Here is a 21889-nt window from a genome sequence, read left to right as displayed (position 1 = left end):
GATCTCTGCTTTTAACTTTCAGTCTCTAGGAGTTAATTGAAAAATCAGACAAGCAAACTGCTCAGAAAGCACTTCAGAACCTCAAAATATCCATCTTTCTTCCTTTTCTGCCATTCCACTGGGGCCAGGAGTCTGAGTATCTGCCTTCCTTATCGGCATCCAAGTCACTATGTCAAAGCAAGCCTCATCTTGCTAAAGAACAATGAGTGGAAATGAGCATATAACAGAAACTTGAACTGATCACCACCTCAAACCAGTACATCTCCTTTCCTTCCCAGCATTGGGAACTGAAACTATTCTATAGGAAGGTCTCTCTTCCCACTCCTATGCAAAAATCCCAGCCTGGCCAGATTCCTTTATTTGATACACAAATACTAATAGCAGCATTCACCATACCATTAGCAGTATTCGCCACCCCCTAAATAAAAGCAAAGTGCTCTTGCAATCCTGTCTGTACTGCCCTTCCAGGTTAAATCACTTCTATTTATTCCCAACTCTTTCCCATCCTTGTTCTAACGCATATGTAATTTTTGACTTAACTACCTCATGTTGCGGCTCAGATTCCACATCCCTTTCTTACACTTTACAGTATGTGGTATTTTTTTTTTCTTCCAGGGCACAGTTAACAACCCATAAAGGTCTCCGCTTAAGTAAGAAGTCCGTGTCTGTGAACCATCACCCAGACACATGCAACACCAGACTGTGTGTCTCATATCAAAGTTTATTGAAGGGGTAGATTTCTTATAAGAACAGAAACACAAGCAAATGAACCAGAAGAAAATCTTTCCCCCCTCTAACCATAGGGCAGCGTTTCCCTTTGAGTGATAAAAGCAAACAGAGGTGGGAAGCTGCTTTCTCCCTGGAGCCTTTTTAACTGCTCAGCCTTCAAATTAGTGTAAACAGAAGAGGAATGGATTGGCTGAAGGTTGTAACATAAATGCCATTTCCTTTTGCTTAGTAACACTGTTCTGCTCAGACCCTCCTGGGGCGAAGCCCCTTCTTACCACCACCGGAAACTCAGATACTAACGGAAGCTCATGAATCTCTCTATCTGGTCCGTTTCTGCCAAATCATGGCTGAAGGAAGGATTGGTTCCACCGAACCCAGGTGACCTGGGTTGTTTCATGATGCCTGGGCTCCCTTCAGATGTAATAATTCCTCTCCAGTCACAGCTTTCCTTATCCCAGTGGGAGCCCACAAGAAGCTAGACATTGCCCCAGGAGCTGAGAACCAAACAAGTCTCAGGCAGGTGACAGGAAGAGGCCAGCTGAGTCCCAGGTGCCAGTGGGCCTTTCTGTGGCTCCAACACTCCAGCAGCAGAAATGTGGACAGTTTTGCCATCTTCAGTTCTGCAAGTGTCCAAGATTGAACAGAAGTCTTAGACACCTGGAAGCTTCATTCCCCAAGGTTCCTGTGGAGACACTCTATAGGCAAACAGCCCACACTGCCACACCGATGCCCTAAATCTGCTTCTCCGAATCTGCAAGTTCTGGGAAACCACAGACCAAGGCTCTGTTACTCCGTGCACCAGCCAAACGGCTTCTCCAGAGATCCTGGTGCTTGATGATCATCTCCCTTCTTTGCTTGGCTTTTTTAACTGGAGACTGGATTCAGATAAGAGGGGCTCTGCGGCTCACTGGGATTGGCCATCAAAGCCTCGGGAACGTTCTTGGTAGTGCTCAGATCCCCAGTGAGCTCGACGCTGGTGCTGCGGTTGTTATCCGACTCATCCGGCCCCTTCCTCTTCAGGCAGCGGTTGATCAAGGTGGAGAAGAAGTTGGGGAAAGATGGGCTGGAGAAGTAGTACACCAAAGGGTCCAGCATGCTGTTCATGTAGGTGAAGCTGAGGGTGATGTAAAACGCCAGGTCCACTGAACGATAGATGTCACAGTTTTCCGTGCCAGCCTTGCGCAAGAGCCAGAAAATATGTATGCGCACGGCCACGCTGGGCAGGAAGCAGATGATGAAGACAATGGCTACCACCATGATGAAGTTGATAGCCCGCTTGATCTTGGCGTGTTTGTTCATTTGCCGCTGCCGCAGGCTCCAGACAATTCTGACTGAGCAGAACAGGATGATGCCCAGGGGCACGAAGAACTCCAGGAGGAACATGGCATCATGCCAGCGGAAGGCATCACAGATGCTGAAGCTGCTGCACAGTTTCGAACCCTGATTCTCGATCAACCTCGTTCTGTGTAGGAGATGGACCGTCAGGCCGATGGTGATGCCCCACAAGAGGCAGGAGATGATGCCCGCTGTCCGATTGGAGATCTTGTTCAGGGTGTGGTGGGGATGGACCACCCGGAAGTACCTATCCACGGCCACCACGGTGAGGAAAATGATGCTGCCCTGGCGGTTCATGGCCAACATGAAAAGCATGAGCCGGCAGGGGATCTCCCCAAACTTCCAGTCCCACCTCCGCACGTAGTTGTCCGCCAGGAACGGCAGGCAGATGATCAGGAGAAAGTCAGCCACGGCCAAGTTGAACAGGAAAACCCGGCTGGCTTTCCAGGACTTGAGGTGGAAGCAGAAGATCCACAGGGCAAGGCCATTGCCCAGGAGCCCGAACACGAACTCCAGCCCCACGACCGGCGGCAGCACTTTGGCAATGAAGTCATCGCGGAACACACAGCAGTTCTTCTCGCCTATTTTCAGAAAATGATTCTGCAGTTGGGAAGGGTTCATGAGTGAATCGCGTTGGCGCCAGGGAGCAGCTCACCTAGCCAAGGTTCGGGGAACGAGGTGCGGCTCTGAGTGGCGAACCCGTGGTTCAGCGCTCGCCTTTATGTCATGTCAGAGTGTTGAAACAGATGACTGAATGGTTACCAGGAAACTACGAAATCACTTTAAGAAAAAAAAAAAGAAGCCAGCAAGGCTCTTGTGCAACCTGCTGTTTGCATAAACAAGTAATAATAAAAAAAAAATCCCCCGGGGAGACAGGAACCCACAAAATTTTCTAAATGTAAAGAATATGCTTGGGCAAGCCAACTGTCATTGTGAATTACTGAAATGTGTAAGCCTGCGTGCCCGTATACTGAATACTTAGCACAGGAGAATTAATTCACAGTCATGTGGTTGCCTTGCATAGTGAACAAAACAACAACAGCAATATTAACTTACTGTGCTCAACAGAAACATGAAGAATCTGCGTGCAATATCTGCAGGCGTGTGTTTTAAGAAACGGTAGTGTGTGTGTGTGATTTTTGAAGGGGGACAGAAGGCCAAGAGAATAGTAATTGTCTAGTATCTCATGGGCTGCTGTCTATGGGGTCGCACAGAGTTGGACACGACTAAAGCGACTTAGCAGCAGCAGCAGTATTTTATGAGAACAGATGTGTTGCATTTGATGTTTCCAGGCCATCTTCTCCGTATAAGCGTGGATTGCCTTTCTACACCAGAATGCTGCAATTAATTCCCAGCTAAGGGGGGTGGGGGGAAGCTATTTGAGAGCAGCATGCCATTTCATAAGATGCTTGAAAACTTGAACCCAGTTTGGGTTGCCAGTGGTATGTTACAATAAGTTGGGTTTTTCCTTTGTTTATGTTAGATTTTGAGATGCCTCCATGCTCAAGTAAGTAATCGTTAAGGATGTGATTTATTAAAATTAATAAGCTTTATTTTTTAGAGCAGTTTTAAATTCCCAGCAAAACTGAGCAGAAAGTACAGCGAGTTCCTGTTTACCAGCTGTCCCCACATACAACCTCCCTCACAATGTGCATGATATTTTCGATTTATTTTATTTTATTTATTTATAGATTTATTTTTTAATACATTTTACTTAATTTTAGCTGCGCTGGGTCTTCATTGCTGCTCTGGCTTCTGAGTGCGGGCCGCTCTCTGGTTGTGGTCCTCAGGCTTCTTCTTGCAGTGGCTTCTCTTGTTGCAGAACACAGGCTTTAGGGCACCAGGTTCAGTAGTTGCGGTTCCCAGGCTCTAGTGCACAGGCTCAGTAGTTGTGGCCCTTGGGCTTAGTTGGTCTACAGGAAATGGGATCTTCCCAGATCAGAGATCGAATCCACGTCTCCTTCATCGGCAAGCAGATTCTTTACCACTGAGCCACCAGCGAAGCCCAATGTGCGTAATATTTTAAAAACCTCCATTTTTACCAAATTAAACTTTGAGGACCTAAGAAGACTTTGAACTCTGCCTTGCAGGAGGTCACCATTTCACACATCATTTTCTTGCTTTTCAGTATAATTGGGTATATAAATCCTAACAGAACATTTCTACCCTGGAATATTTTGGTCCAATGAATTCTTGCTGTGCAAGAGGTTCTCAGTTGTGTTGCTTGTTTATTTCATCTTTGAAAATTTGGCCACATCATGTGGCATGAGGGATCTTAGTTCCTGGACCAGGGATTGAACCTGCTCCCTCTGCGGTGGAAGTGTAGAGTCTTAATCACTGGACTGCCAGGGAAGTCCCAGACATTTGTTTCTTTAGTTTCACACCCAGGTTCTGCCATAGGGGTTTGTAGACTCCTCCCAGTAAACAGGAGTCAAGATGATCTAATGTTGGGCTCACGCAGGGAGCAGTGAACTTGATGATGAAGACGGTGATGAAGAGGACGTGGGCAGTCATGCTAGGGAGAGCTGCCTGCATGTCGGGTGGCAGTCTCAGCGCTGTAAATATATTCGCTTGTTTTCCCCTGACTTCAGTCCATGCGGGAGGGACTACTACTGGCTTTTATTTCTTTTTTTTTTTTTTGCAACAAAACTTTTATTAACATTTTGAACAGGTTCAGCTATTACTGGAACTGGTAATTTCTAAACTTAAATTGGGGTAAATAGCTAGAGTGCAGAAGGATGTCATCATTGAACATTATGAATAGAAGACTGAAGAATTAACAGCCACCCCTCAGACGGAGGACCAGGTGCAGGGTCAACTCTTTCTGGATGTTGTAATCAAAAAGAGTGCGGCCGTCTTCCAGCTGCTTGCCGGCAAAGATGAGCCTCTGCTGGTCAGGGGGAATGCCTTCCTTATCCTGGATCTTGGCCTTCACGTTCTCGATGGTGTCACTGGGCTCCACCTCCAGGGTGATGGTCTTGCCGGTCAGGGTTTTCACGAAGATCTGCATTTTGACCTGTGAGTGAATGCGAAGATGCCGAAAATTCAATCACGCTGAGTCACCTCCAAGACGACACAGGAACCCAACAATGCCAGCCGCGTCTAAGTGGCTTTTATTTCAAAATGAGGCAAGTGAAGCTCACAGAAGTTGGCCGTATATATAGTCAAGGCTACACAGGTCATAAGATTTGAATCTGGCACTGGCTTCAAAGCCTGCATCCCTAACCAATACACTATACTGCCTCTTATTATATTATTGCCCCATCTGTAAGGCTGCACCAGATTGAGGTCACATTGTGTGGGTGTGGTGAGACTCAAGTGAAATGACTAGCATTTGTTTCCTATCCTTGATGCCTGTCAATACCCTGCTCCCTTCTCAGATGAATGTGGACTTGTCAGTGACATTTAGAAAGTAACCCTAAGGGCCTGTATTAGCTAAGAGTCAGAAAATCCAACTATTCACAATAGTTATTTCCGGGAACTGAAATTTGCAAGTGATCTTCCCTTTGTAAGGTTTTCTTTCTGTTTTGTTTTTAATTTTTGGCAACCCACTCCAGTACTCTTGCCTAGAATATCCCATGGATGGAGGAGCCTGGTGCTCCTCCGTCCATGGGGTCGCAAAGAGTCGGACACGACTGAGCGATTTCACTTCACTTCATAGTTACTTTACAATGTTGTGGTACTTTCTACTGTACAGCAAACTGAATCAGCTATCAAGACGTATATATCCCCTCTGTTTTGGATTTCCTTCGCATTTAGATCACCACAGAGCACTGAGTAGAGTTCTCTGTGCTCTACAGTAGGTTCTCATTAGTTACCTATTTTATACATAGTGTGTATATGCCTTGACTTCCCTGGTGGCTCAGATGGTAAAGCGTCTGCCTACAATGCGGGAGACCTGGGTTCGATCCCTGGGTCGGGAAGATCCCCTGGAGAAGGAAATGGCAACCCACTCCAGTATTCTTGCCTGGAAAATCCCATGGATGGAGGAGCCTGGTTGGCTACACTGTCCATGGTGTCACAAAGAGTTGGACACGACTGAGCAACTTCACTATCTGTCTATATGTCAATTCCAATCCCCTAATTCTTCTTTCCCCTCATAAACTGTTATTTGTTTATTTTTATTTATTACTTAAAAAAATTTTAACTGGAGGCTGATTGCTTTACAAGCTGTGTTAGTTTCTGCTGTACAGCAGTGTGAATCAGCTGTAAGTATAAATATATCCCCTCCCTCTTGAGCCTTCCTCTCGCCCCTCTAGGTCATCACAGAGAACCGAGCTGAGCTCCCTGTGCTTTACAGTGGCTTTTGACCAGCTATCTCCCTCACACTTGGTAGTGTATATATGTTAATGCTACTCTCCCAATTCGTCCCACCCTCCCCTTCCCCAACTCTGTCCACCTTTGAAAGTTTTATAATTTCATAATATTTGGATAAAATTAGGAAAAAACAAGAATAGGAATTGTTTCATTTGGAAAAAAAGAGAGAGAGAAGTTGGAGGCCCTGGATGGTTTTTTCTGGCTCCATCATTGCCCATGAAACCTCTTAACCCCTGAACTTCCCATCTGTAATGTGGAAGATGGGACCATCTTCCAGATCCCTTCCAGCTCTCACATCCTAGGATTCTAAACCCAAGTTCACCACTGCTCAGAAAGAGTGTTAATCCCGGCCTCCCTGGCTCCTGGCCCTGCTGTGGAATTCCCAGTCTTACTACTGTGTCATGGGCATGTTTTATCTTGCTCCTGTCTTCCTTTTATGCATTTTTTTTTCTTACTAGTACATGAGTTGTACAGAAACTTGTTTTAGTGATTCATTTCAACAGCTCAGGCAGTGATTCCACCAAGTTTGGGGGAACTCCACTTAGCATTTATGACTTTCACCATTAACTCAAAGCTCCCTTCTTAGTTCTCTTATCACAACTGGAATGTGCCCCAGAGCAGGATGGAACTACTTTTTAAAATTAAAAATAACAATAGCTTTCATTTATCAACTGCTTGCTTTGTGCCAGGCATGCGGTTAAGAGCTGTACAAACATGATCTCATTTAATCCTCTCAGAAATCCATGAGGAGTTGCCCTGTTATGATCACAGACCAGAAACCTGAGGCTTAGAGAGGTTAAGTAATTCATGGTTTGTCTTTTTTTTTTTTAATTTTTATTGAAGTATAGTTTATTTACAATGTTGTGTTTGGTGTGGCGGTTTAGTCGCTCAGTCGTGTCTGACCCTTTGCGACCCCTCTATCCACGAGATTCTCCAGGCAAGAGTACTGGAACAGGTTGCCACTTCCGTCTCCAGAGGATTTTCCTGACCCAGAGATCGAGCCTGGGTCTCCTGCATTGGCGGGCAGACTCTTTACCGACTGAGCTATGAGGGAAACCCAATGTTGTGTTTAATTTTTGCTGTGTAGCAAAATGACTCAGCTATACATTTACATATACATATATATTCTTCATATTCTCTTCCATTCTGATTGATCACAAGACATTGGGTCTATTCCCCTGTACTGTGCAATAGGGCTTGTTTTATTCATCTGCCCCTGGTGGTCTAGTGCTTAGACTTAGGCACTCTCACTGTGTGTCGTTGAACGTAGCTGAGGTTTCTGTTTCAGTGATCTATTACTATTTCAAAAACCACCACAAAATTTAGTGGCTTAAAACAGTCACTGTTTAAAAAAAAAAAAAGAGTCACCATTGTATTATCATGGCTTGACTGAGCTTAGCTAGTCAGTCCTTGTTTGGGGTCTCTTAGATGGCAGGCAGGCTCACGCATGCCACTTGGGATGCCTGGGCATCTCTTCCTCTTCATATGGTCTGGGTCTCTCTCTATGGCATCTGTACACAGCCTCTTCACATATTCTTTCCACTGAGTAGGCTGGACTTCTTCAAGGCTACTCAACATTTCCAAAAGCACACAAGCAGACTCTCTTTATCTCTCTCTCCCTTCTTTCTTCCCTTCCTTCCACGGCACCAGGCTCTAGTTACAGTATGCCAACACCCAGCTGTGACATGTGGGATCTAGTTCCCTGACCAGGGATCGAACCCGGGCCCCTGGCACTGGGAGCACAGAGATGCAGACCTTCTTAATGCCATGGCTTGGAAATCCCAGAACATCACCTCCACCGCTTTCTACTGGCCAGGGCGAGTCGCTGAGTCAGTCCATGTTTTGCAGGGAGGGGCCACATAAGGGAGGGGCTTCAGGAAGCAGAGTTCACTGGTACTGTTTGGGGGGACCTGGACTCTGTAGGTAGTAAATGACATTGAGTTGGGACATTTGGGAAATGAGAGACCTTTGTACCTCCCGTGAAGAGGATACAGTAGGAGAAATCGAAAGTTAGTGGGCAGAGGAAACTGGCGATACTGACTAGCAGAGACATTAAAAGAAAGGAGAAGGATATTTCAGAGTTTTGAAACCCAGTGTTAAATTTAACTTAAAAAGTCTGAGGGCAAACCAGAATAACCAAATAATCTTGAAAAAGAAGAACAAAGTTGGAGGACTCACATTTTGCAATTAAAAACTTAACTGCAAATCTATAATAATCAAGACAGTGTGATTCTGGCATAAGAATAGATGTATAGATCAATAGAGCAGGATTATTGAGAGTTCAAAAATAAACTCTTGCATTTATGGTCAGATGATTTTCTTCATCTTTTTTTTTTTTTTTTTTTTAGTATCTATTTATTTATTTGGCTGTGCTGAACCTTAGTTGTGGTGCTGGAATTTTCAATCTTCACTGCGGCATGTGGAAACTTTAGTTGTGATGCCTGAACTCTTGGTTGCTGCATGTGGGATCTAGTCCCCTGACCAGGAATTGAACCCAGGCCCTCTGCATTAGCCACTGGACCACCAAGGAAGTCCTGTGGTCAGCTGATTCTCAACAAGGGTGCTAAGACAAATCCATGGGAGAAAGAACCATCTGTTCAATAAGTGCTGCTGCTGCTACGTCACTCAGTCGTGTCCGACTCTGTGCAACCCCATAGACGGCAGCCCACCAGGCTCCCCCGTCCCTGGGATTCTCCAGGCGAGAACACTGGAGTGGGTTGCCATTTCTACTAGATGACTAAACAGGCAAATGAATGAAGTTGGGTCCTTTCCTTGAACTGGACACAGAAATGAACTCAAAATGGATTACAAACCTAAACATAAGGCATAAAACTCTTATGAAATCCTAAGAGTAATTCAGCATGACTGTGGCTTAGGCAGAGCCTTTCTAGGTACAACATCAAACACACACACAAACAAAGCTGATAAGCCAGACTTTATCACTTTAAAGAAGTGAAAGTTTTTGTTTGGTTTTTACAAAAAGAAGAAAAAAATATGCTTGTTAAACAAACCAACCAAACAAGGGCCCATTGGCGAGAGTGTGGAAGAAGGCTTTTTCATACACTATCGGGGGAGTCTAAGTTGGTTCAGCCTTTTTGTTGAGTAATTTGGTGGTATCTATCAAGGTTTTTAATAAGAGCTAATACAATATAATAATAAGGATTAATAGAAGTAGAGCTACTCCAGGGACTTCCCTGGTGGTCCAGCGGATAGGACTCTACATTTCTAATGCAGGGGGCGTGGAATTGATCCCTGGTCAGGGCACTACTGTACAGCATGGTCAAAAAGTAAAATAATAATAATAACTTAAAAAAAAAAATAGAGCTACTTCATGTTGGTCGCTCCACCCATCAACAGAAAATTGGATTAAAGAGTTACTGAGCATGGTCCCACCCATCAGATCAAGACCCAGTTTCCCTCTCAGTCAGTCTCTCCCATCAGGAAACTTCCATAAGCCTCTATCCTTCTCCATCAGAGGGCAGACAGACTGAAAACCACAATCACAGAAAACCAACCAATCTGATCACATGGACCACAGCCTTGTCTAACTCAGTGAAACTATGAACCATGCCATATAGGGCCACCCAAGACTGACAGGTCATGGTGGAGAGTTCTGACAAAACGTGGTCCACTGGAGAAGGGAATGGCAAACCACTTCAGTATTCTTGCCTTGAGAACCCCATGACAGTATGAAAAGGCAAAAAGATAGGACACGGAAAGATGAACTCCCCAGGTTGGTAGGTGCCCAATATGCTACTGGAGATCAGTGGAGAAATAACTCCAGAAAGAAAGAAAAGACAGAGGCAAAGCAAAAACAACACCCAGTTGTGGATGTGACTGGTGATAGAAGTAAAGTTCGATGCTGTAAAGAGCAATATTGCATAGGAACCTGAAATGTTAGGTCCATGAATCAAGGCAAATTGAAAGTGGTCAAACAAGAGATGGCAAGAGTGAACATCGGCATTCTAGGAATCAGCGAACTAAAATGGACTGGACTGGGTGAATTTAACTCAGATGACCATTATATCTACTACTGTGGGCAAGAATCCCTTAGAAGAAATGGAGTAGCCATCATAGTCAACAAAAGAGTCTAAAATGCAGTACTTGGATGCAGTCTCAAAAACGACAGAATGATCTCTGTTCGTTTCCAAGGCAAACCATTCAGTATCACGGTAACCCAAGTCTATGCCCCAACCAGTAATGCTGAAGAAAATGAAGTTGAATGGTTCTATGAAGACCTACAAGATCTTCTAGAACTAACACCCCAAAAGACATGTCCTTTTCATTATAGGGGACTGGAATGCAAAAGTAGGAAGTCAAGAAACACCTGGAGTAACAGGCAAATTTGGCCTTGGAATACGGAATGAAGCAGGGCAAAGACTAATAGAGTTTTGCCAAGAGAACACACTGGTCATAGCAAACACCCTCTTCCAACAACACAAGAGAAGACACTACACATGGACATCACCAGATGGTCAATACCGAAATCAGATTGATTATATTCTTTGCAGCCAAAGATGGAGAAGCTCTATACAGTCAGCAAAAACAAGACCGAGAGCTGACTATGGCTCAGGTCATGGACTCCTTATTGCCAAATTCAGACTCAAATTGAAGAAAGTAGAGAAAACCACTAGACCATTCAGGTATGACCTAAATCAAATCCCTTACAATTATACAATGGAAGTGACAAATAGATTCAAGGGATTAGATCTGATAGACAGAGTGCCTGAGGAGCTATGGACAGAGGTTCGTGATATTATATGGAAGACAGAAATCAAGACCATCCCCAAGAAAGAGAAATGCAAAAAGGCAAAATGGCAGTCTGGGGAGGCCTTACAAATAGCTGAGAAAAGAAGCAAAGCAAAAAGCAAAGGAGAAAAGGAAAGACATACCCATCTGAATGCAGAGTTCCAAGGAATAGCAAGGAGAGATAAGAAAGCCTTCCTCAGTCATCAGGGCAAAGAAATAGAGGAAAACAATAGAATGGGAAAGACTAGAGATCTCTTCAAGAAAATTAGAGATACCAAGGGGACATTTCATGCAAAGATAGGCTCAATAAAGGACAGAAATGGTATGGACCTAACAGAAGCAGAAGATAAGAAGAGGTGGCAAGAATACACAGAAGAACTGTACAAAAAAGATCTTCAGGACCCAGATAATCATGATAGTGTGATCACTCACCCAGATGTGATCACATCCTGGAATGTGAAGTCAAGTGGGCCTTAGGAAGCATCACTAGGAACAAAGCTAGTGGAGGTGATGGAATTCCAACTGAACTATTTCAAATAGGAAAAGATGATGCTGCGAAGATGCCAGCAAATTTGGAAAACTCAGCAGTGGCCACAGGATTGCAAAAGGTCAGTTTTCATTCCAATCCCAAAGAATAGCAATGCCAAAGAATGCTCAAACTACCACACAATAACACTCATCTCACACGCTAGTCAAGTAATGCTCAAAATTCTCCAAGCTGGGCTTCAACAGTATGTAAACTGTGAACTTCCAGATGATCAAGCTGGTTTTAGAAAAGGCAGAGGAACCAGAGATCAAATTGCCAACATCTGCTGGATCATCGAAAAAGCAAGATAGTTCCAGAAAAACATCTACTTCTGGTTTCTTGACTATGCCAAAGCCATTGACTGTGTGGATCACAATAAACTGTGGAAAATTCTTCAAGAGATGGGAATACCAGACCACCTGACCTGCCTCTTGAGAAACCTATATGCAGGTCAGGAAGCAACAGTTAGAACTGGACATGGAACAACAGACTGGTTCCAAACCAGGAAAGAAGTACATCAAGGCTGTATATTGTCACCCTGCTAATTTAACTTATATTCAGAGTACATTATGCTAAATGCCGGGCTGGATGAAGCACAAGCTAGAATCAAGATTGCCAGGAGAAATATCAGTAACCTTAGATACGCAGATGACACCACTCTTATGGCAGAAAGTGAAGAAGAACTAAAGAGCCTCTTGATGAAAATGAAAGAGGAGAGTGAAAAAGTTGGCTTAAAATTCAACATTCAGAAAACGAAGATCATGGCATCTGATCCCATCACTTCATAGCAAATAGATGGGGAAACAGTGGAAACAGTGACAGACTTTATTTTTTTGGGCTCCAAAATCACTGCAGATGGTGAGTGCAGCCATGAAATTAAAAGATGCTTGCTCCTTGGAAGGAAAGTTACGACCAACCTAGATAGCATATTCAAAAGCAGAGACATTACTTTGCCAACAAAGGTTCGTCTAGGCAAGGCTATGGTTTTTCCTGTGGTCATGTATGGATGTGAGAGTTGGACTGTGAAGAAGGCTGAGCGCCAAAGAATTGATGCTTTTGAACTGTGGTGTTGGAGAAGACTCTTGAGAGTCCCTTGGACTGCAAGGAGATCCAAGCAGTCCATTCTGAAGGAGATCAGCCCTGGGATTTCTTTGGAAGGAATGATGCTAAAGCTGAAACTCCAATACTTTGGCCACCTCATGCAAAGAGTTGACTCATTGGAAAAGACTCTGATGCTGAGGGGGATTGGGGGCAAGAGGAGAAGGGGACGACAGAGGATGAGATGGCTGGATGGCATCACTGATTCGAAGAACGTGAGTATGAGTGAACTCTGGGAGTTGGTGATGGACAGGGAGGCCTGGCGTGCTGGGATTCATGGGGTCGCAAAGAGTTGGACACGACTGAGCAACTGATCTGATCTGATCTGATTGGAGAAGACTCTTGAGAGTCCCTTAGACTGTAAGGAGATCCAACCAGTCCATCCTAAAGGAAGTCAGCCCTCAATATTCATTGGAAGGACTGATGCTGAAGCTGAAACTCCAATACTTTGGCCACCTGATGAGAAGAACTAACTCATTGGAAAAGATCCTGATGCTGGGAAAGATTGAGGGCAGGAGGAGAAGGGGACGACAGAGGATGAGATGGTTGGATGGTATCACCGACTCAATGGACATGAGTTTGAGCAAGCTCCGGGAGCTGGTGATGGACAGGGAGGCCTGGCATGCTGCAGTCCATGGGGTCGCAAAGAGTCGGACACGACTGAGCAACTGAACTGAACTGAATGTTGGTTACTATTGTAGGGGCTTTATACAGCTAAACTCATTTAGTGCTCAGAACAGCTTTAAGAGATAGGTAGTATACATAGGTACTATTCTTTTACAGACAAGGAAAATAAAGCAGTGAGAGGTTAAGTAATTTTCTCAAGGTCACACAGCTAGTAAAAAAAGGAGATAAGATTGGAACACACAAGATGTAACTCCAAGGGTTCTCCTCTCAGCCACTGTGCACTCGACCTCACCCAGTGTGCCTTTGACTCAGCAATTCCATGTCTAAGAATCTATCTTCCAAAGTCTTTGACACAAACCAAAGATAAATCATTCAGTATGTTCACCATAGCATCCTGACAATAGAGGAAAATTAGAAATAAATGTCTCTTAGTTGAATAAACTACATGTGGCTCATTTACACAATAAGATATAATTTCAAAAAGGAAATTGATCTCTATTCTGACAGGAAGGGCTTCCCAGGTGGCTCAGTGGTGAAGAACCTGCCTGCCAATGCAGAAGATGCAGGAAACCTGGGTTCGATCCCTGAGTCAGGAAGATTCCCTGGAGGAGGGCATGGCACCCTAGGTTGGGAAGATCCCCTGGAGAAGGGCATGGCAACCCACTCCGTTATTCTTGCCTGGGAAATCCCATGGACAGAGGAACCTGGCAGGCTATAGTCCATAGGGTCACAGAGTCAGGCACGACTGAGCATGCGCACACTGATGTAGGAAACTGTCCATGATAAAATATCTTGCAAAACTCTATCTTTCTATCTTCCTTTAACAAGATGAAAGATTCATTACCTTTGTGCAAGTATGTTTGTATTCCAAATGTTAAAAGTCACCACCTCTAGAAATCAGATTAAAGAAAGGAAGACCTTTACTTCTTACTTTATATATCTGTGTGTTCCTTGATTTCTGAATGAAAACATAACATGCTTCTGTAATGAAATACATTGAATTTTTGTCTAAAAAGAAAGAGATCTGCAAGTCTACTCATGACTCTTCTGTCAGGACAGATTGTGAGCAGACCCTTCTCACCCAGGGGGATCTCACAGCTTCCCCTCTTATCAGGTTGTCGTGGCCCAGCCTAGACTTTCCGTTCCGGTCCCATTGATTTTCCTGCAGTTCCCTCAACCAGGATTAAGGGCCCCTGGCTTCTCCTGTAGAACCCCAAGTTGACCAGTTTCACTGCAGTTACCCTGAATGGTAAATTTAGTTTTTCCTTGGTTTCTACATTGGAACCCACGGGGTGAGGGCTATGTTTTTCGCTTGGGTTTTCACTGTGCCTGGTACAGAGCTGGTACCTAATGAATGTTCCTTGAAAGAGGGAATGAATGAATGAAACCATATCATCACTGGAAGCTGAATACAGAGTAAGCCCATCTCTGAGCCCATCTGTTTATGCTGCTCCATCACAAACTCTGTCTATATAAAATGTAGGGCCCCAGACTTCCCTTGGAGAAGGAAATGGCAACCCACTCCAGTATTCTTGCCTGGAGAACCCCAGGGACAGAGGAGCCTGATGGGCTGCCATCTATGGGGTTGACACGACTGAAGTGACTTAGCAGCAGCAGCAGACTTCCCTGGTGGTCCAGTGGTTAAAAATCCTGCCAATGCAGGGGGACATGGATTCAACCCCCAGTCCGGGAAGATCCCACCCATGTCAGCTAAGCCTGTGTGCCAACTACTAAGCCAGTACACTGCCAAAACTCACTCAATCAATTAATTAGTTTTGAAAATGTAGGGCTCCAGCTTCATGGATGAGTTCAGAAGGGTTCTGTGTTTAGTTTATGCCTTGCTGTCACTATCTTGAAATGCTTTATGCTTTTTGAATGAGGGACCTTGCATTTTCTCTTTGCACTGGCCTTTCAAATGAGATAGCTAATCCTGAAGCCATTTATGGACTCACTGAGATGGTGGGGTATGGCGTCATATTGGAAAACTGCGAATGAGAAGGCCCAGGAGGCAGCAAGCTGAGAGTGTGCATCGCAGTGTGTCCACCTCCCACCTCAGAGTTCTAATCCCACCCAGCAGCCCCTGCACTCTGGTGACCTCAGACACCATCCTAACCATGGCAGTTGTAGGAAAGGGTAAGGAAACCCATTCTGAGAATAGTCCAGAATCTTTATTTTCATAGTCAGCACCAATAAAAGGTACTTCTTTTTTTCCATAGAATTTGTGAACAATAATGGTTTACTATCCCTTCTCACTTTTATGTGACTTTTCCTGAAAGACCCTGAGTCAAAGGAGACAACATTTTCTTCTACATCAATGACATTTCCCTATTCCAGGTAGTTTAAACAAAATTTCATCAACAGAGCTATACATCGGTTCCTTACAATTTCTGAAGAAGGCTTCTTGATAACATTTATGTTTCACCACATCCTGTGAATTTGAAAGAAGCAAAATCAGAATCAAGACTGTGGTTGGGGTCTGGATCTGTCTTTTGGTTTGTTCTTGCTGTTTTTTAATGAGAACCTCAGCCTACTAGGGCTTCCCTGGTGGCTCAGATGGGAAAGAATCTGCCTGCAATGCAGGAGACCCAGTTTCTATCCCTGGGTCAGTAAGATCCCCTGGAGAAGGGAAGGGCTACCCACTCCTGTATTCTTGCCTGGAAAATCTCACGGCCAGAGAAGCCTGGTGGGCTCCAGTCCATGGGGTCTGAAAGAGTTGGATAAACACAACTGAGCGACTAACACTTTCAGCCTACCATGAGCTCCTGGATTTTTTGGACTTTTTTTCTCTTGGAGGGTAAAGTCTCATGACTCTTTTGATATAGGATGACACACAGGATACAGGCTTTGTTTTGGAATCTGTTTTTATTAAGATGGAGCAACAGGGGGGCAGCCCAGGAAAGAGTGAACTAAGAATAAAGTTTAAAGCAGAAGTGCAGGTTTTTCACAGATTTCTGTCTAGAGTTCTTTGAAGCTGATAAGAATCCTTACTTTCACTTCTGCCCTGGAAGCAGGGGAACTAACAGAGTGACAGCAGAGTAGCTCCTTACGGGCTTTGAACGCCAGGGGAAATTGCTTCTGTGCCTCGGTTTCTTTATGTGTAAAGTGTGTTGACATAATACCTCAGAACATTGAGCATGACTGCCAGGCAATGCACTTAATGCTTTACATACACTTCCTCATTCATTCAATTTACTGAGCACCTACGGTGTGCATTCACACTTCTAGACTCCAAGGATTTACGAGTAAACAAAGTACCTGTGCTTCAGGATCTTACATTCAGTGAATTCACCCAACAACCTTCTTTTTTCCTTTTAACCATCTTTTATTTGTCTGCGCCGGGTCTTGGTTGCTTTGCGCAGGGTTTGTCTAGTTGCAGTGAGCAGAGGCTCCTCTCCTTGTGGTGCGCAGGCTTCTCATTGCAGAGGCTTCTCTTGTTGTGAAGCACAGGCTGTAGGCACACAGGCCTCAGTAGTTGCAGCGCACGGGCTCAGTAGTTGTGGTGTGCGGGCTTAGCTGCTCCATGGCATGTGGGATCTTCCCAGATCAGGGATCGAACCCATGTGCCCTGCATTAGCAGGCAGATTCTTTACCAGTACCACTAAGCCACCAATGGAGTCCGCCAAAGACCTTCTGATGTCAATGTTATTGTTACCCCTGTTTGACACATGAGGAAATTAAAGCTAAACATGGTTAAATAAAATCCGCCCCCGGGTCACACGTCTAGTAAGTGGCTAAGCTGGCATTTGAACTTAGATTGATCTACTTTGTACAACCCATATTTTCCATCTCTGGGCTGTGCAGTGCTCCTTAAAAATGAGTTAATAGGAACAATATATATACATATGTGCATAATTAGTCATGTCCAACTCTTTGTGACCCCATGGACCGTAGCCCGCCAGGCTTCTGTCCATGGGATTTCCCAAGCAACAATACTGGAGTGGGTTGCCATTTCCTTCTCCAAGGTCTTCATGACCCAGGGATGGAATCTGGTTCTCCTGCATTGCAGGCAGATTCTTTACCTCTGCGCCATCTGGGAAGGCCAGGGACAGCCTAGATGGGTGTTTTGAGGCCAAAGAATGCAGCACTGGTATCAACATTCAGAAAACAAAGATTATGGCATCCAGTCCCATCACTTCATGGGAAATAGATGGGGAAACAGTGGAAACAGTGTCAGATTTTATTTTTCTGGGCTCCAAAATCACTGCAGATGGTGACTGCAGCCATGAAATTAAAAGACCCTTACTCCTTGGAAGGAAAGTTATGACCAACCTAGATAGCATATTCAAAAGCAGAGACATTACTTTGCCAACAAAGTTTCGTCTAGTCAAGGCTACGGTTTTTCCTGTGGTCATGTATGGATATGAGAGTTGGACTGTGAAGAAGGCTGAGCGCCAAAGAATTGATGCTTTTGAACTGTGGTGTTGGAGAAGACTCTTGAGAGTCCCTTGGACTGCAAGGAGATCCAAGCAGTCCATTCTGAAGGAGATCAGCCCTGGGATTTCTTTGGAAGGACTGATTCTGAATCTGAAACTCCAGTACTTTGGCCACCTCATGCGAAGAGTTGACTCATTGGAAAAGACTCTGATGCTGGGAGGGATTGGGGGCAAGAGGAGGAGGGGACGACAGAGGATGAGATGGCTGGATGGCATCACTGACTCGATGGACGTGAGTCTGAGTGAACTCCGGGAGTTGGTGATGGACTAGGGAGGCCTGGTGTGCTGCGATTCATGGGGTCACAAAGAGTCAGACACGACTGAGTGACTGATCTGATCTGATCTGAAGGGTCTTAATGGGCTTCCCCAGCGGAAAAGAGTCTGCCTGCAATGCACAAGCCATAGGAGGTACAGGTTCGATCCCTGGGTCAGGAAGATCTCCTGGAGGAGGGCATGGTAGCCCCCTCCAGTATTCTTACCTGGAGACTCCCCATGGACAGAGAAGCCAGGTGAGATACAGACCATAGGATCACAAAGAGTCGGACACAACTGAAGCGACTTAGCATGCATGCAAGGGTTTTAATTGGAGAGAATCCCCTGGGGATTTGAGAACGTGTAAAGAGAGGAACCAAGAATGTTTTCCCCACTTTGTGACTTGAGAATGGAGCTGAGATCAGCTTGGCATCTCTCCCCCTAATCCAGGGCAGAAGCAGCATGTCATTTCATACAATCGTCTCATTCTGAGACCCCATGGGCATATTGGGAAATTCATGTACGCAAGGCCTACTACCTTTCCCACACTTTGGTGTTTGTATAGAATCCTACAGTAAAAGGAAAACAGCGGTGTTTGTAGAGAACAGGTCCAGAAACTATAGTTATCATAAGGGTGAAGGTCATTAACTTCTCTGTTTGTCCCCTCCCCCAAAACACACAAGTTGACTAAGGACCCTCCAGGTCAAAGGGACACTAGCAAAGTACCTGGCACAGAATATTAATTCAGTAAATACATAGAAAACGAATGAGTGAATAATTTAAACTCGTAGTCACATTACAAGCAGCCAAAGCAATTTCGCTGGACTCAGCACTTCCCAAAGGCTAATAGGACTTTTTCAGGACTTTTCCAGCTTCCACTGGAAAAATCAGGACAGGTAAACATATCCTTCAGTGCCTTCTTTGAAATGCAAATACTTGCAGAACAGCATGGAGCTCCGAAACGCTGGCAGCATATTGTTTTTGCTGTCATTCTTCTTAGGCTCCTAAGAAGTCAGAAAAGTAGAGGGACCCTGGGAAGATGAAAATCTTCAGGGCCAAGACATCCCACTCTAAAGAGCCTCCCTCTGCCTGAAATAAAAATATTGACTTACCCCAGTTTCTATCTTCCAAGAAAAGCAAGGATTTAAGATCAGAGGATGGGTCATTAAATTCACTGACTCCCCCAGGGAGAGAACATGACAGAATGACAGATTCAAACATTAGTACATTTCACCTGAGCCATTTAAAATTTCTCAGGGGCCAAGCTCTTCCCAACACACACACACACACACACACACACACACACACACACGCACACACACGCCTCTGTCATTAGAATCAAACTATATAAATGCAACTGACTCACTTCTCAAGTGGAACCTTCCAAAAAGGCATAGTGATCCGCATTTCATATCCAACAGAGTGAGGCGTATACAGCTAATAAAGAATGGCATTTTCAAGGCTCACCACCCCTCAGCATGGAGTATTTCTAAGTCACCAATCCATCCTCCTTGATTTTGTCCGTCTGTCTGTCCTGGTGCCATCCGTTACATTTGGAGATCTCACTGCCCCTCAGACTGGCTTTGGAAGCTATTTGCAACACTGATGCAACTCTTGCAACAAAGGTTGGAAGTGGGCATCCCCTCTGGCCTCTTGAAGCATCCCGGACACCTAGGTCTCACACTGCAGATTTTGAGCTTGGTGTAGAATTTGGGGAATGAGGGACTTGAAAAATAATATACCAGGGGGTCCAGCATGCTGTTTATGTAGGTGAAGCTGAGGGTGACGTGGAGGGCCACATGGACAGATGGATTGCAGGCGCTGGAGGGCACCGTCCAGAGGAAATACAGTCTGGCCAACGCGCTGGGCAGGTAGCAGGCAATAAACACCACCGCCACCATCATGATGAAACGAACAGGCTTCTTCATCCGGCTCTGCCTGGCCAGACGCTGCCTCTGCTTGAGGCTCCAAATGATCTTGAAGGAGCAGAACAAGATGATGCCAAGGGGCAGAAAGAACTCCAGCTGGAACATGACATCATGCCAGCCATTGGCCGATACCATGATGAAGCTCTCACAAGCTATGATCTTCTCTTGCACACACAGATGGTTCTCCAACAGAAGATACAGAGTCCCCAAGATGACCAGGGTCCAAAGGACACAGACAATGCCAACCGCAGTCCAGTTGGAGATGGTGTTCACCATGTGGTGGGGGTGGACCACTTTAAAATACCGGTCCACAGCCACCACTGTGAGGAAGACAATGCTCCCCGCCCTGTTCATGGCCAGCATGAAGAGCACCACCCGACAAGGAATATCCTCAAACGCCCATTGCCTCTGTCTGAGGTAGTAGTCTGTCCGAAAGGGCAGGCAGATCATCAGAAGGAAGTCGGCCACGGCCAAGTTGAACAGGTAAATAGTGCTCGGCTTCCAGGTCTTCATGTGAAAGCAGAAACCACAGAGGGCGACGCCGTTGCCCAGGATGCCGAGCACAAAGGCGAGGATTAGCAGCGACGGCATCACCTCGGGCATGTGGTACCCCTGGATGAGACAGCACGACCTGTTGGCCATGGTGGACAGAGGACCAGTGCTCTGTGTGCCGGGCTGTGCCGTTTCCAACTTCTTCACCGTGGGAGGCAGGTACCGCACATGTACGTGGATGCAGGCGCCCCCCGGAGAACAGAAACTTCAGCCAGGAAATGCAGCGCTGCGGTGGAGGCTGGATCACAAGCGGTCCATCTCCAGCCCCCACCCCCCACCTCCGGGCCCAAGAGCTGAAGCCGGTAGCACCCCAGGGCCTGGAAACACAGGTGACTTCACCAAGTTGTCATTTCTGGGAAGCAGCTGGCTGGTCCAAGGAAATCCATGCGGGAGAGGAGTTGTTGGGACCTGCCCCAGAATGAAATTTTCTTTCCAGCCTCTCTCTTTCTCTTCAGAGCCTCTCCTAGCTGGAGGATTAAGCGAAGCTACCCAAAAGGCACAAAAAACAAAAAAAAAAGCTTGTTTTTCCTCCCTCCCCAGTGGAGAAACACAAACATTTCCTGGAGCTGTTCTGGGTCTCTTCTCGCTAACCTTTGCCTGACTGCCCCAACCTCACCCTCATCCCGTGGGGGCTCTCCCAGGCGGTGCCAGAGAGGGGAGGCTTGGCTCTGCCGCTCCTCAGGGCCACTTCCTGCGCCCAGACCCAAAAATACAGCACTTCAAAATCAGAAGGATCTATGGAGGGGAAAAAAAAAATCCCTAAAATAGCACTTGTTTGGTTGTTTGAAAAATTCTCTGAAGTGAGTCGCCCTTCCTCTCCTTCTCTGGCACCTCCTACCCTGGGCATCCTTCCCTGGACCCCGTGACCAGCTGCACCACTGAGACCATGAAATGAATCTGAAGCCACTTCTCATGTCCCTCTTCATGAAACAGCCTCTCTGGGAGCCGGGTTCTCCCTCTGCTGTTAGCAAAAGAGGATTGGGCTCTGAGTTTCTCAAATCCGCCTGCTTAAAAGAGTGGAGCACCAAGGTCTGTATGTTTTTCATTTTACTTATGTGTTCAGCCCATGGGTGGCGGCAGTTGGTCAAGGAGTTTATCTCCAAAACTGTCATGGGTAAAGTTAGTCTGCTCCAAAGACCTGTGTGTGCTAAGTCGCTTCAGTCATGTCCAACTGTTTGCAACCCCATGGACTGTAGTCCACCAGGCTCCTCCGTCTGTAGGATTTCTCCAGGCAAGAACACTGGAGTAGGTTGCCATGCCCTCCTCTAGGGGATCTTCCCAACCCAGGGGTTGAATCTGGGTCTCCTGCTTTGGCAGGTGGGTTCATAAACTTCCCTGTCCTT

The 21889-nt window shown here is 45.6% G+C and overlaps 3 protein-coding genes across 3 annotated transcripts; all 3 read right to left on the bottom strand.

Moving 5' to 3' along the window:
- Positions 1–707: 707 nt before the first annotated feature.
- Positions 708–2821, bottom strand: HCAR2 (hydroxycarboxylic acid receptor 2). Its single transcript, XM_019978038.2, has one exon. It carries the CDS (start codon positions 2683–2685, stop codon positions 1594–1596), a length of 1092 nt encoding a protein of 363 aa, XP_019833597.1. The 5' UTR covers positions 2686–2821; the 3' UTR covers positions 708–1593.
- Positions 2822–4725: 1904 nt separating this feature from the next.
- LOC109571510 (ubiquitin) lies at positions 4726–5183 on the bottom strand. Its single transcript, XM_019978039.2, has one exon. The coding sequence runs from the start codon at positions 5072–5074 to the stop codon at positions 4841–4843; it is 234 nt and encodes a 77-aa protein (XP_019833598.2). The 5' UTR covers positions 5075–5183; the 3' UTR covers positions 4726–4840.
- A 10351-nt stretch (positions 5184–15534) lies between these two features.
- On the bottom strand, positions 15535–21372 carry HCAR1 (hydroxycarboxylic acid receptor 1). The gene has a single exon (XM_019978108.2). It carries the CDS (start codon positions 20634–20636, stop codon positions 19629–19631), a length of 1008 nt encoding a protein of 335 aa, XP_019833667.1. The 5' UTR covers positions 20637–21372; the 3' UTR covers positions 15535–19628.
- Positions 21373–21889: the final 517 nt, after the last annotated feature.

This window comes from Bos indicus, chromosome 17, assembly GCF_029378745.1.
Source record: "Bos indicus isolate NIAB-ARS_2022 breed Sahiwal x Tharparkar chromosome 17, NIAB-ARS_B.indTharparkar_mat_pri_1.0, whole genome shotgun sequence".
In the NCBI taxonomy this organism is placed as follows: domain Eukaryota; kingdom Metazoa; phylum Chordata; class Mammalia; order Artiodactyla; family Bovidae; genus Bos; species Bos indicus.
The sequence above is the reverse complement of the archived record's forward strand: the minus strand, read 5'-3'. Positions and strand labels throughout refer to the sequence as shown.